The sequence below is a fragment of the Mus pahari genome, chromosome 2 (assembly GCF_900095145.1).
Source record: "Mus pahari chromosome 2, PAHARI_EIJ_v1.1, whole genome shotgun sequence".
In the NCBI taxonomy this organism is placed as follows: Eukaryota; Metazoa; Chordata; class Mammalia; order Rodentia; family Muridae; genus Mus; species Mus pahari.
In genome coordinates, this window is record NC_034591.1 from 122,753,009 (window position 1) to 122,765,620 (window position 12,612).

The 12,612-nt window shown below is 36.0% G+C and overlaps 1 protein-coding gene across 1 annotated transcript in view; it reads left to right on the forward strand.

The window, feature by feature from the left end:
• LOC110315985 (contactin-4) overlaps positions 1-12,612 on the forward strand; it is a 394,588-nt gene that overhangs the window by 355,210 nt on the left and 26,766 nt on the right. The window contains exon 6 of the mRNA XM_021190027.2: positions 2,574-2,771. Coding sequence (XP_021045686.1) covers positions 2,574-2,771 — 198 coding nt within the window. The remainder of the gene's footprint in view (positions 1-2,573; positions 2,772-12,612) is intronic.

Sequence of the window (12,612 nt, forward strand, 5' to 3'; positions counted from 1 at the left end):
AAAATACCTCATGGGAAAAAATTATAGTTGTATATATTTAATTTCAACTCTTGTTGGAGAAATGTGACATGATTAATTTTACACTTGTAAATTACTTTGTAATGTCTACTTTGTGACTTTGGAGATTGTAATTTATATTTAATTTTTTCTTATAACTTACTAGAGAATACATGATGCTCTAATTGTCATTGAGATAACATAGGAATACTGAGAGATGGCAGGTTTTGCTGGAAATGAGATGATGGGGTTGAGTACAGACTATAGTGTCTGTCTTGCTGACTTTATAAGTCTTTTCTTACTGGAAGGTGTCCCTGCTAGATTGTTTCCTTGTCTTTTCCTATCTTAAATTTTAGATATTTCTGTTGTTCTTGTTGTTGTTATTTGGTTTTGATTATTGGCTTGGGGAATAACCAACTTACTAGGTGTTGTGTGACTTTTCATTTTTAATTTTTTTATACTTTTAAAAAATATTTTGGGGGTGTTTTAACTGCACATGTGTCTATACAGCATGTGTATTCCTATGGATGACAGAAGAGGACATCAGAGTTTCAGGTGGCTGTTAGATGGAATGTGGGTACCAGGAATTGAACCTAGGTCCTTTGGAAAAACAGTTATTTGTAAATATTGAGTGACCTCTCCATTCTTATGTAACCTTTCCTGGAAATATAAACAAACATGTACTGATCTCAGAAATGGAATTAATAACTGACCAAAAAAAACTATGGCCCCAAATCTAGATGGGTAAGCCATTTAAAGACTACCTCACATGAGTGACAACTGAGGAAAAACAGTGTCTCAAAGCTTCATGTATAACTTGAGGTTAGAGTCACTCCTTCCCAGAAGTCTTTGTAATTATATAACTCTGAAGAAGGGTTTTATGGATGTATTAAGTTTCAGGAACTTCCTGAGACTTAGGTATTTGTTTACTCTCTGAATCTTATAATAATCATTTGCTTTCTGAGTCTTAATAATCTTTTCTCCAGGATAGAATGTTTTATATCAGAAGAAACTGTTTGATGACCTTGAAACTTATTTATTTATGCTCAGTATCCTCTCCACATCAGCATGAGGTTACTTCTAATTACATGAACATGCATAGAGTGATTAGTTTTCTCATAGAAACATAATTATAGCTCTCCAAAATAATGCATGAGGAAATGCTGTAATTCTGGGATAAAGGGAAATCAATCTACATAACCCATCCTTTGTATGTCAACAATGGCTTATTAAGGCAAAACATGTTTTTTATTACATATTCAATAGTTGAGGTCAATTACAGTTGGGATTCACTGAAGGATTAAACAGCAAAGATGTCTTCTACAGTAATTAGTCTTCTCTTTATAGAGCTCAAGTGGCCTTTCTGCCATTTACCAATGACCATTCATGCATTTAGAATTTATCCAGGATCATATGAAAGAATGGCATAGAGTAACTCAGCCAAGTATTTCTACAACCTGTGAGTCCAATTTTTTTTCTTTCCTCCCTGCAACAAAATGATTTTTCATAATAAAAGTAATCTTGTATAATCATGGCCAATAGCCAGGCTACCATGTTTCAATATGTGACACATCTGTGGTCCATACATCACACAGATTATGGGTGAATTATCTGGAGCTAAAGAAGTTTGGTGTTCTTGGAACATGATGGTTCACAGTAGCCAATCAGATAAATTCATTGGCATTTAGGATTCTTTGAACTTGAAAACATGGGTTCATATACTCAGTCACAAAATGTTCTAGTCCTTATAAAAACCAAAGACTGCCAAAGGAATATTCCTAGATAGGACTACTCCATATATTTGCCCCACTGCATACTGGGACGAGTAAGTATTTGCAAACATGCTTTTCTGACTACTCTTCCACATTCACTTTCTTATTGATGTGTCTTTTTGAACTATATTTTGTGTATGAATGGAATAAGCAAGCCACCAGCGTATGTTTGGTGAGTACTGACTGCAATACTTAATTACCAGTATATTAAATTTGTGGAGAGCTATTCAACCTCCTAAGGAAGAAAAGATAGACTTACAGTTGAGAGTGGGAGAAGAAGGGAAAAGAATTGAGTGAATTTCGGTGATTACTCTGTCTCTAGTTAGAGTTAAGGGTTCAGATTCATCACTTAGTTTTTCTATGTCAAACCTCTGTGAAAAGTTAATGAAAAGGATGAAATGTATCAAATGCTACAAAGTATTCTGAAAACTTCTAATCCAACCCACTATTGTTATCATTATTAAATAGGTACCATTTCACATTACTAGGTCAAGGTTAATTGGAGGTTGTTAACACTTGTATTCCCTTAGAACTTGCTACAAAGTGCTTGACACATGCTTTTTCCTTTGGCTTATAAAGGCAGAACCTCTCTAAGTCAACTTCCAGGATATCCCCTACACTTCTTGAAATAGAACATTATGGACTGATAGTAACCAGTCTTTGAGTGACTGTGATTACCTCCCATTTATATTTTACAAGGTGAAGAGCAGCAATCTAAGTTTCTACCTTGACCATTTCTGCTCTACATGTAGCAAAATTCCAGGACCAAAGACATGTTCATATTCATGATTCTTATCCTTGCAGAGTTGAGCTATGCCTGGATCTTCAATGAATACCCTTCCTATCAGGATAACCGCCGCTTCGTTTCTCAAGAGACTGGGAATCTGTATATTGCCAAAGTGGAAAAATCTGATGTTGGTAATTACACCTGTGTGGTTACCAACACTGTGACCAACCACAAGGTCCTTGGACCACCCACACCACTAATCCTGAGAAATGATGGTGAGTTGTCTACACAATGTTGTCAGTTCTGATTATGAGGATTATGGCGGGGTGTGGAAAGATACTATATTATTGTCATATAATGTTATAAAGAAAAGTTTAATAATTTCTATATTTGTACCTATTTTTTTTCCCACTTGAGTAAGAAATAAGCTCAGAAAGCCATTTTGGAAAACTAATTAGAAGTCTGATCGCTAATCTCAACAGGGATGGGATGTGGACTTAGGCAAATATAAATAACAAGAGGATCTTAAATTGTACACACAGGCAAAATGAAGTGAAAAATTGAACAATTAGCTCATTAATCAGTTCTGTGTAATTTAGTATTCATGGTTCAGAAAGTGTTTTTAAATTATCCTAATAATATCTTGATTTACAATAGTGAAACCATAGTTCCATCACAGAGAAATTCAGGAATGTGGATAGCTCATTTGAAACAAAAGTTTTAATTCCCCATCCCATTATGAGACTATTTTAAGAAAATATATGAATCTTATGTAATGTCCAGATACCATAGGCTATGTCACCAAGTGACTCTGCCATGGTGTACGGGTCTAGTCTTCTTTCTACTATGGGCTTTTATATATTTCCTAAAATCCTGTCTTAGTCCAAAAGTCTCACTTAGGAGATGATGTGGACTGTGTCTGTTTCTTTAGAAATACCACATTTTTTTCCAGGAATTCATCTCTCCACATCTGCTGTTTCTACCCATGTGGCATCAGGAAACTTCTCATTAAAGTCCTCAGAAATCCCTCTCTACACCCGCTACCACCACTACACACACACACTTACACACCAATTCCTCATCCTGCTGCACTTACCAGTGTGTGTCACTAAAACTACCTGAACTATCTTGCTTATTGCTGTCTAGTATAGAAGGTAGCTTATAGAAGTGTCTTGTTAAATACTCATTGGAAAAACAAAAACAAAGTATAATTAAGCCCTCTAGGAAGAACTAATGTGAAGATTTGAAGATTCAGAGTTAACGGGTTTAAGTTTTTATTCTAAAAAGAAAAAAAGACAAAAACAAACAAACAAAAAAAAACAAACTTCTCATATGCTTCTTAACAGGAATTACAAGATTTTATCATACAACTAAAGAAATGATCAGTCAAGATACCAATAACTGCAGTGATTGGTCACACTTACTATGTGCTGGTTTGCACATTTATCTCATTTAAAACTTGAGTAAAAACTTGAGTAAGATTCTAGCATAGCTGTCAATCTACTGACTCAAAAGCCTTGTTTCTTCTCATCATCCTACATAAGCTCATATAAGAAGAAATTGCCTTCCAGTTTTCAAATGTACTACTCTGTCCATCTATTTTCTTACAATGCCAGAGATTGAACTCAGGTCCCTGTGCATGCTGCACAAGTGCTCTGCCACTGAACTATACACCTACCCTACTCAGCCTCTCTAAATTACCAGGGAACTTTGTGCCTTAGGGGATTTAGTCATGAGGTTTTCAGATCAGGGAATTAACAGTCAAATTAACTATTTAGAGATTATCTAAACATCCTTACAATACAGACCACTTTGAAAATGGTTAACAAATACTTTAGTTTTCAGGCACTTTGTCTATTCATACATTTACCATGCATTTATTTAACACTTCCTATGTGACAGCAATGCTTCTGTGTTCAGGAAGCAGAAAAATATTAATATTTTCTATGTTCTTTCAATTATTTCAGCATGTAACTTTCTTATATAGTCTCAGTTGCTAAGCCAGACAAGTATGTCGCATTTTTCATCTGTCCTTTATCATATTCAGTGCATTGTACAATTCTGACACATTTATCTGCAAACTATACCTCAGATACATTTCTGTCCTCAGCTATTCTCCTTAGCCCAAGTTACCACCATCCATAGGTGAAATTTCACAACAGTCTTCTGAGTAGATATGCATTTTCAAAAACTACTTTCTGGAATTTTCTTGTTTTCTAGAAAACAGCCAATTAGTCTTCCTAAAAAATCAGCTACAAACACCTAAGGGCTTGTCATTGTTCTAGAACAGTTGCTCTCAAGTTGAAGATTTGTGACACCCTACAAGAGTTACATATCAGATATATTACATTCATAATTATAGAAAAATTACAATTATGAAGCAGCAATGAAATAATTTTATGGTTGTGAGTCACCACAACATGAAGAACTATATTAAAGTGTCACAACATTAGGAAGGTTGAGAAAAACTTCTGAGAAATAAAATTCAGTCTTCTTTCTCTGGGCTCCATGATTGGCCCATAGTCCTTAAACTCCTAAACCATCTGTGCTTTGGTTACTAAGCTTCGTCCACATTCATGTTCTTCTTATTCCCAGAAGATGTGAATTTTTCTTGGTATCCCCCCTATACCTCAGGACCTTAGAATGTGGTGACAACTTAGCCTGGACCATTCCTCTGTCTAATCATCTAGGACTGGCTTCCTAGCATCCCAATGACAGCCCTATGCCATCTTCAGAGGGGATTTCCATAGCAACCCTTTCTACAGTAGACATCTAGCCCCTAAAGCGTCTACTTTATCACAATATTTTTATGTATTGATTTTATGTATTGTTTTATGTATTACTCTAAAAAGTAAACTGAAACCTGCACACACAGAATGCTCATGACAAGGTAGCAGCTCTGTCCAAAGGCACAATGCCACCTTTCAAGAAACAAAGATGAAGAAAGAATTTGCTTCAGTGGCTTTTTGCACAAGATTATTTTAAAACACAGCCCTTTGGGGAGTCTTTACTGCCAAAATATCTAACCAAGAAGATTACCTGCCTTGGTGTGTCAAGTCATGGATGTAATGAAATATTGACTTGGATACAGAAAGATACAGATGAAGACAAACATGACAGAAACTTGCTGCCTTTGGAAGTGGGAAACAAAATTAGAAACACAGAAACTCTAGCATCATGACATATATATCAAGCTGTCAGAAACTTTACCTTTTGCTTGGTTTTTAGATTTATTTCTAAAATCGTTGTTGAGTCCATCTCCATAGAAATGACCAATGCTTTGTATTAGAATATTTTATCACAGAATTAACAGGCTAAACACCTCATTCTTCAGCGATTAAGGCCCATTTCCCTCTTAATTTGCATGAGAGTTGCATGGTAAAAATTTATAATATCTTTCTCATTTAGACTGGAGTACATAAAATTGATATGAAGTTCCATTACTAAGCACAAAACAGGTTATTTAATTAGCTCCTGTCTGAAAGTGAGAGAAGACGTGAGATATAAATCAAAAGGATATTGCAAAATTAAGATGACATCCTTAATAAAATCTATTCTGTGAGAGTAAAAATCTATGAAATTATCACTCTACGGGAACTGGTATTTAATGACAATGCTAGGCTGATATATGCAAGGAATGTAGAATTAGTATAGTCATTTCGATCACTGAAGTACACTCAAAACTTCACACCCTCTTTTCTGACTAGGAAATATAGCAAGTAAGGCAGAGGCAGCTCAAGCCTGAACTAAGCTAATTGCCACAACGGGTGCTTTGCATTGCTGTGAGCAGATGTAGCTTAATGACTAGATTTTCCTACTATTCAAGTCAGGGCTTTTGAGTTCCCAGAAGGCAATTTTAGATTCCCTGCTTCCAGTCCAAAAGGTTACCATCGAGTCATAAAAAGTGAACCAGGTGTTGACAGGATTCAGGTGTAGTGTCCCACATTTGTCTCATTGCGGTGACTTGTGCCCCAGCTCATTATCCCACAGGCTTTTGCACTGGCCCTTCCTTTAGCCTAGCACTTCACAAAGTGCATTCTTCTTGCTTACCTCACCCTTTGTCAATTTTTGACCAGGAAATAAGACAGGAAGACAGAGGATGAAACTCTCTAGGGAGAATCAAGCTCCCCCAGTAACTGGCTATTTCACATGGAAATTTCAGTACAAAGTGCATATTGCTCTTTCAGAGGACCTGCATATGGATCCCAGAACCCATGTTGGGCAGCTCACAGCCACCTTTAACTTAGTTTCTGGGAGCCCGGCTCCCTCTTCTGACCTCTCTGTGTACCTGCGCACATGAGCACGTAACCACACACAGATAAACAGCATTTAAAGATGTCAAATTTTACATCTTTGATTTGAGAGAAGGGGATTACTGAAGAGCTAAGAAATGAGGCAGGCAATATTGGAACGATTTCTAGCCTCTATACATGTGCTGTTTAACTGAGCTTCAGAAAAGCTGTCCTAACTTTAGAGCCTCATACCTTCTTTTTCTCTTTCCTTAATATATATCCTTTTAATTTTGGATTTGGTATCTCCCAAATAACCAAAGCTTGTTCTACAAGTAGTCTGATACATATAAGATATATATATATATATATATATATATATGTATGTATATGAATAGTCATATATAGTCATATATATCATATATTATATATGTACATAATATGCATATATGTATATTATATATAAGATATACTATATATAACTTATATGTGTGTGTAATTGAAGGTTATTAGACAAATATGATGGAACTTTATTTCAGAGTTTACAGTTATTTTCTACATAGTTTTGACCTGCTGTGAAAAATAACATAAATTGTTATTTGTCAATATGTGCCTATTGCTTAGGTATTGAGAAAGGAAAAGATTTTAATTAGTAAAAATTATTCTGAGTTAGTACTAGTACTAGTACATTGGTCTGTTGATGAATATTAGCCCCTAATGCTGGTCATTAATAACAATGAGCCTAGTGTATTATACACTTCCTGCACAGGTTTCAAATATTAGTCCCAAATTTTCCATAAAAAGTAACAAATGAATTTAAAACACATATTAGAAAAATAATACAATTTGATGATAACCCAAATGACTAGTTTCTATGTCTTCAGTCATTACCCTCCACTGTCCCTGAAAAATCACTCATGACAAAAAAAATCTACATAGAAAGATCATTTGAGAAATAAGCAAGTCCATAAGGATGTTGATGTATGTCACTCACATGAGTTCGTATGAGCCTAAAGGGTACTTGTGTAGATGTGGCCTTTTGTCTATGTTCCTTGAAACTGACTAGATATTGGCTTGCACATATTTTGTTTTGCTCAATAGAACCAAGACAATAGATGAGCAAAAGTATTTCAGCCTGGTTCTGTTTGATGTGTCCGTGTTTTACACACTTACAGTTAAATATTTTTAACTGTTTTCCCCAATGAGACATCTATGTGGAAAAATACCACAGAAAAGGTAACAACAAATATAACTGTAAAGGTTTTCAAATTCTTTTCTATCTTTAATCCTCATATTTATTTACATGTTAGGAAAGTAAATATCTACATATATGTCTTTATGTGAGATTTACTCTTTTAATGCCTATACTTTATCATAAAATTAAAATATTGAAACTGATTGCCTCTGGCTTTTTTTCTTGTAGGGTATTGAATTGCAAATTGTTAACCAAAAAACCCCTGAACTTATGATCAATACTAAGTGAATTCAGTAGGGTGTGTGTGTGTGTGTGTGTGTGTGTGTGTAAAACAATAATAACTGAAGAGGAAGAAATCATTAATTTGAAAAGGAGTGGGCAGAAAGGGAAGAGTTAGAGAGGAAGAAGGGAAATGGTGGCAATATAATAATCTTGTATGAAATTCTTGAAAAATAAAAACAATTAAATTTTTTAAAACACTGAAAGTATATATTTATGTTCTCAAAATATAAGTGAAGTTCCTAACCATGTTTTCCTAATTCTTTACCTTTTCCCCTAACTTAATCTGTGAAAGCATTGATCAGGTTTAGTTTGAAGCGTTTAATGTTCTTACCTTAAATCGTGCTTTAACCTAATAGACCAAAGGCCAGATGATGATGATCTCAGCATATCCTCTATTCAAAAATATATATTAAAAAAAAAACCAAAGTGGACAAAAATCAATGTGCTGAACATAGGTAGGTCTAAAAGCCAGAAGGGAGAAGTGACAGAATTGTAGCACAGTAACATATCTGCTTCCAGTCAGTGTGAGATTGTGGGCTTATTTCGCTAGTCCCTAGATTTCTTCACTGTGTGAATGAGAAATCCATATTAAATCATATCAAAGACTCTTTCTTGTCACTTAGACGAGTCTAGGAACAGCTTTTCAACTTTCTTCAGTCTCAGAATTTTCAAAGATCAGGTCATATAAAACATTACTCTACTAACAAGGCAAATGCTCTTCATCGGGTCAGAAGAACCCAATTTCTCTAAAATGCACACCTTAGAACAGCAAGGTATGCTCATCATCTGTACACAGGGGCTATCAACATTAACATTTCTATTACCACAAAAGAACACAGCCTATCCCATAATTCCAAATTTAAAACCAAAGCAAATTTTTTAAAGAAAAAAAAAAAGGCGAAAGGTTCTCTTGGATATTTATTGTTCTTATATCATGTTTCCTCCATTATGATCTTGCTAAAGCACACAGCAAGTGTTTCTAATGTTTCCCCAACCTGCATCAAAGTCTCATGGGGGCCCTAGCAACCACTATTTGTCTTTAGGAGTAAATCAGCTTTATTTATGGGCCACTTAATTAGCCTAGAGGTCGTAGGTTTTAAAAAGACATTAGAGTATTTCCTTTAGTGTGTACTTGACCTACTTAGAGACTTTTATTGATATTGCAGCATTTAGGCAACAAGCTCTGCCCTCCATTTACATGTAATTTTGTATTAGTTAAGTACTTCTCCCCTAAATTCTTTGCTTTATTTAAGTCTCACTTTTAATTGCAACTTTGGTGCAGCTTTGTCACAGCAATCATGTCTTGTTTTTAATTTTCTAACAACATCACAGTTGAGGATCTGTGGGCGTAAAACATGTTTGATGAGAACATCTAAATGACTAAAGGATGTGAGACATTTTTCTAAGCTGTCTTTGCTAATCTGATTTAATAGAGTCTTAATGGCTGTGGATATTCTGAAGGTTTGACAAGCTCAGGAACTTGGCAGTCAGCTTCAGACCTCTAATTCAGTCACTTCCATTTCAGGTCCATGGCGGCCAAAGGTCTTGGATGGTCATTTGGCTAGTCAGTTAGGAAGCATCTGTTTAGTGTTCATGGTGGCCAGTATACTAGGAAGTCAAAAGACCCAGTTTTCAGCCCACTGAAGCATACCCTTAGGGAACCCCAGAGTAACAAATGGTCTAGTTATATTGTTTATTGGAATTATAAAACTGGATTCTCAACACAAGAGTAACACATGGAGAAACTAGGGATAAAATAAAGTACTAGAGGTATAATGCCTAGATATGTGTTGGCTTGAGCCAATGGCTTTTTTTTAACTTATGTTCTTATTGGGCTGGGGATATATAGATTAGAGAACAACTTACAGGAGTCTCTTCTTTTACCTCATCCTGTCAGTCCAATGATCAAACTCAGTTAGTCAGGTTTGGCAGCAAGCCCTTTTTACCAGCTGTGCCATCTTGTTGGCCCCAAACTTCTAATCATGTACTGAACCACTAAATACTGAATGAGTAAACCTTTTGTAAGCTTGCCAGTAAGAATGTGGACATTTCTCTGTACTCAGAGATGATAGAGTGAAGATGTCTAGTTGGAGTGTGAAACAAGAGTGAGGCTCTAGTTCATGATTCACATTCAGTGACACGCCAATGTCACAGAATGGGATTGTGTAGAGATTGACAGCTTGCGTTTGAGGGATGCTTGCACAGTCTTGATAATCATCTTCCAGGAAGACTTGGACAATCCAAAATGAGAAAAGAGTCCCCAGAAGAAGGCACTCAGTCAGAAGAAGACACTCAGTGCTGCCCGAACTCTTCAGGCAAGCCCTGCTTGTGGCCTCTTGATAGGAAAAAAATAAATTTTTCTGCATAAATAAGTTGGCTATTCTAGGATAATTTCTAGATTTTTCTATCATTACTACTGTATTCTGAACAGTGTTTTGTTTTTAACCATGCTATCTAAATTGTTATTGCTTGTTAAAGAATGCTTTTACTCTTCAAAGTTATTTCATATTTGCTAAGCTATTTGAATCCTCTTGATAGTTCTAATAGTCTATTGATTGCATTGTACTTTCAAATATCACAATTGTCCATTTTTCTCACTGTTTAGGGTCAGCCCATTATGGCTTCTGGGTCCACCACCTGCTTTTACTATTAAAGTTTTATTAGCACACACTCACCTGCCCATTGATAGACATTTCTCTACTGCTGTTTCCAAACTACACTGAGAAAGTTTAGACCTTCTGTCCACAAAATCCAAATGAATCGTGTGCTCTCTGACCTTTCTCTAAAAAGTCTTGCTTACTTATGAGACTGTGATGCAATCATTAACTATCAAAAGACTGTCTGTCTATCAACAGCACCTCTACTGTTTTAAATTAGGGTTAGTACATGCAGAGGCAGAGAGAGAATTTACTAAACACAGTATGAAGATTTTAGTATTTATGAGTATCTTCAAAAGAGACAATATTAGCTTTGTATAGCCTATAATCAATTTCACATACTAGACACAGCAAGAACTTCATGCATTCAGGTAACCAGACACTCTTCTGGCAAAGCAGGAATCCATGCTTCCTCAGTCCTTGTATGTTATTTCTCCATCTGAACTGTTGAAACAGGAAGAGCAGAGGTATAGATGTTACTTAAGACAATGCATTTATTTTCATTTTCTTATGGATTTTTGAAACTATTCCAAAATCCTAATAGTAAAACATGATATTCTTCCTTAGCTCTCTCAAGCAGTGAGGATATAAGCTTGCTTAAACACTCAGTATGGTATGAATTATTCTGCTGGTTGGGGGTTGTGATACTTGAGACCTTGTGGTGGTTAGCTTTTATCAACTTGACCCTAGCCAGAGTTAGCTGGGGAAGAAAGGACCTCAGCTAAAAAACTGACTCCATCAGACTGGCCCATGGGCATGGGAGAGGGTTATTTTCTGGATTAATTACTGATGTGCTGGGGGGGGGAGCTAGACCACTGTGGAGCATGCCCCCCCTGGGCAGGTTGTTTGGCACTGTATAAGAAAGCAGGCTGAGCAAGCCAGTAAGCAGTGTTCCTCATGGTTCCTGGTCTGTTTCTGCTTGAGCACCTGCCCTGACTTCTCTCAATAATAGACTGTGATGAGAATATGTAAGCCAAATAAAGCAGTTGCTGTCGGAGTCACTTTTGACCGTAGGTTTTAAATCAGCAAGAGAAAGAAACCAGGACCGATCCTCAGACATTACATAAGATTTTCCTTCATACAAAGAAAGTATAATAGCATGGCTTTTTAAAGAGGCCACAATGGCACACTTAGCCAAGGGAATTTGTATTTCCAAATATCTGAGTAATCAGATATTTCCAAATATTTTTCGGTTAATGGAATGCATACCATGTGACTTGTTTTTCAAGAAAGTCAATGTGGGAACATTTTCCAAAATAATTTTGGCAATTTTTTTTTCAGTAGAAAATCCCACTCAGTGGAAGTTAGTAAATGCTCGTTCCATCTGTGGTTTAATTTAGCAAGCACAGATCCCAGCTAAGGCAGGCGTTGGCAAAAATCTTTAGGCTCAGAGTTTTGCAAACTGGCTTCCTTCTGCCAGCACAGTACTCTGCAAATTGTACCTAAACAAGAACAGCATGCGGTAGGTTTCATTTTCATATTCTGTAAATTGTGATCTAGTTCCTTAAATCCTATTATCTTACAGATCTGGGCATCAACCTTTAATAAGTGACTAGGTTTTAAATGTGGGACAATCTCTACCCACCAGGTCATCAACAAAGCTGTGGCTTTCAAATGGCCTTATCTCTGGTAGAATTTCATTCCTAGTGTTCCCACCACAATTTGCTCAAGAGCCAGTTTTATTAATGTCAGGTAGGACATCTTTCTTTTGCTCATAATTAGCATAGGGGCGCTCTAAGTGTGCTCTTTAACC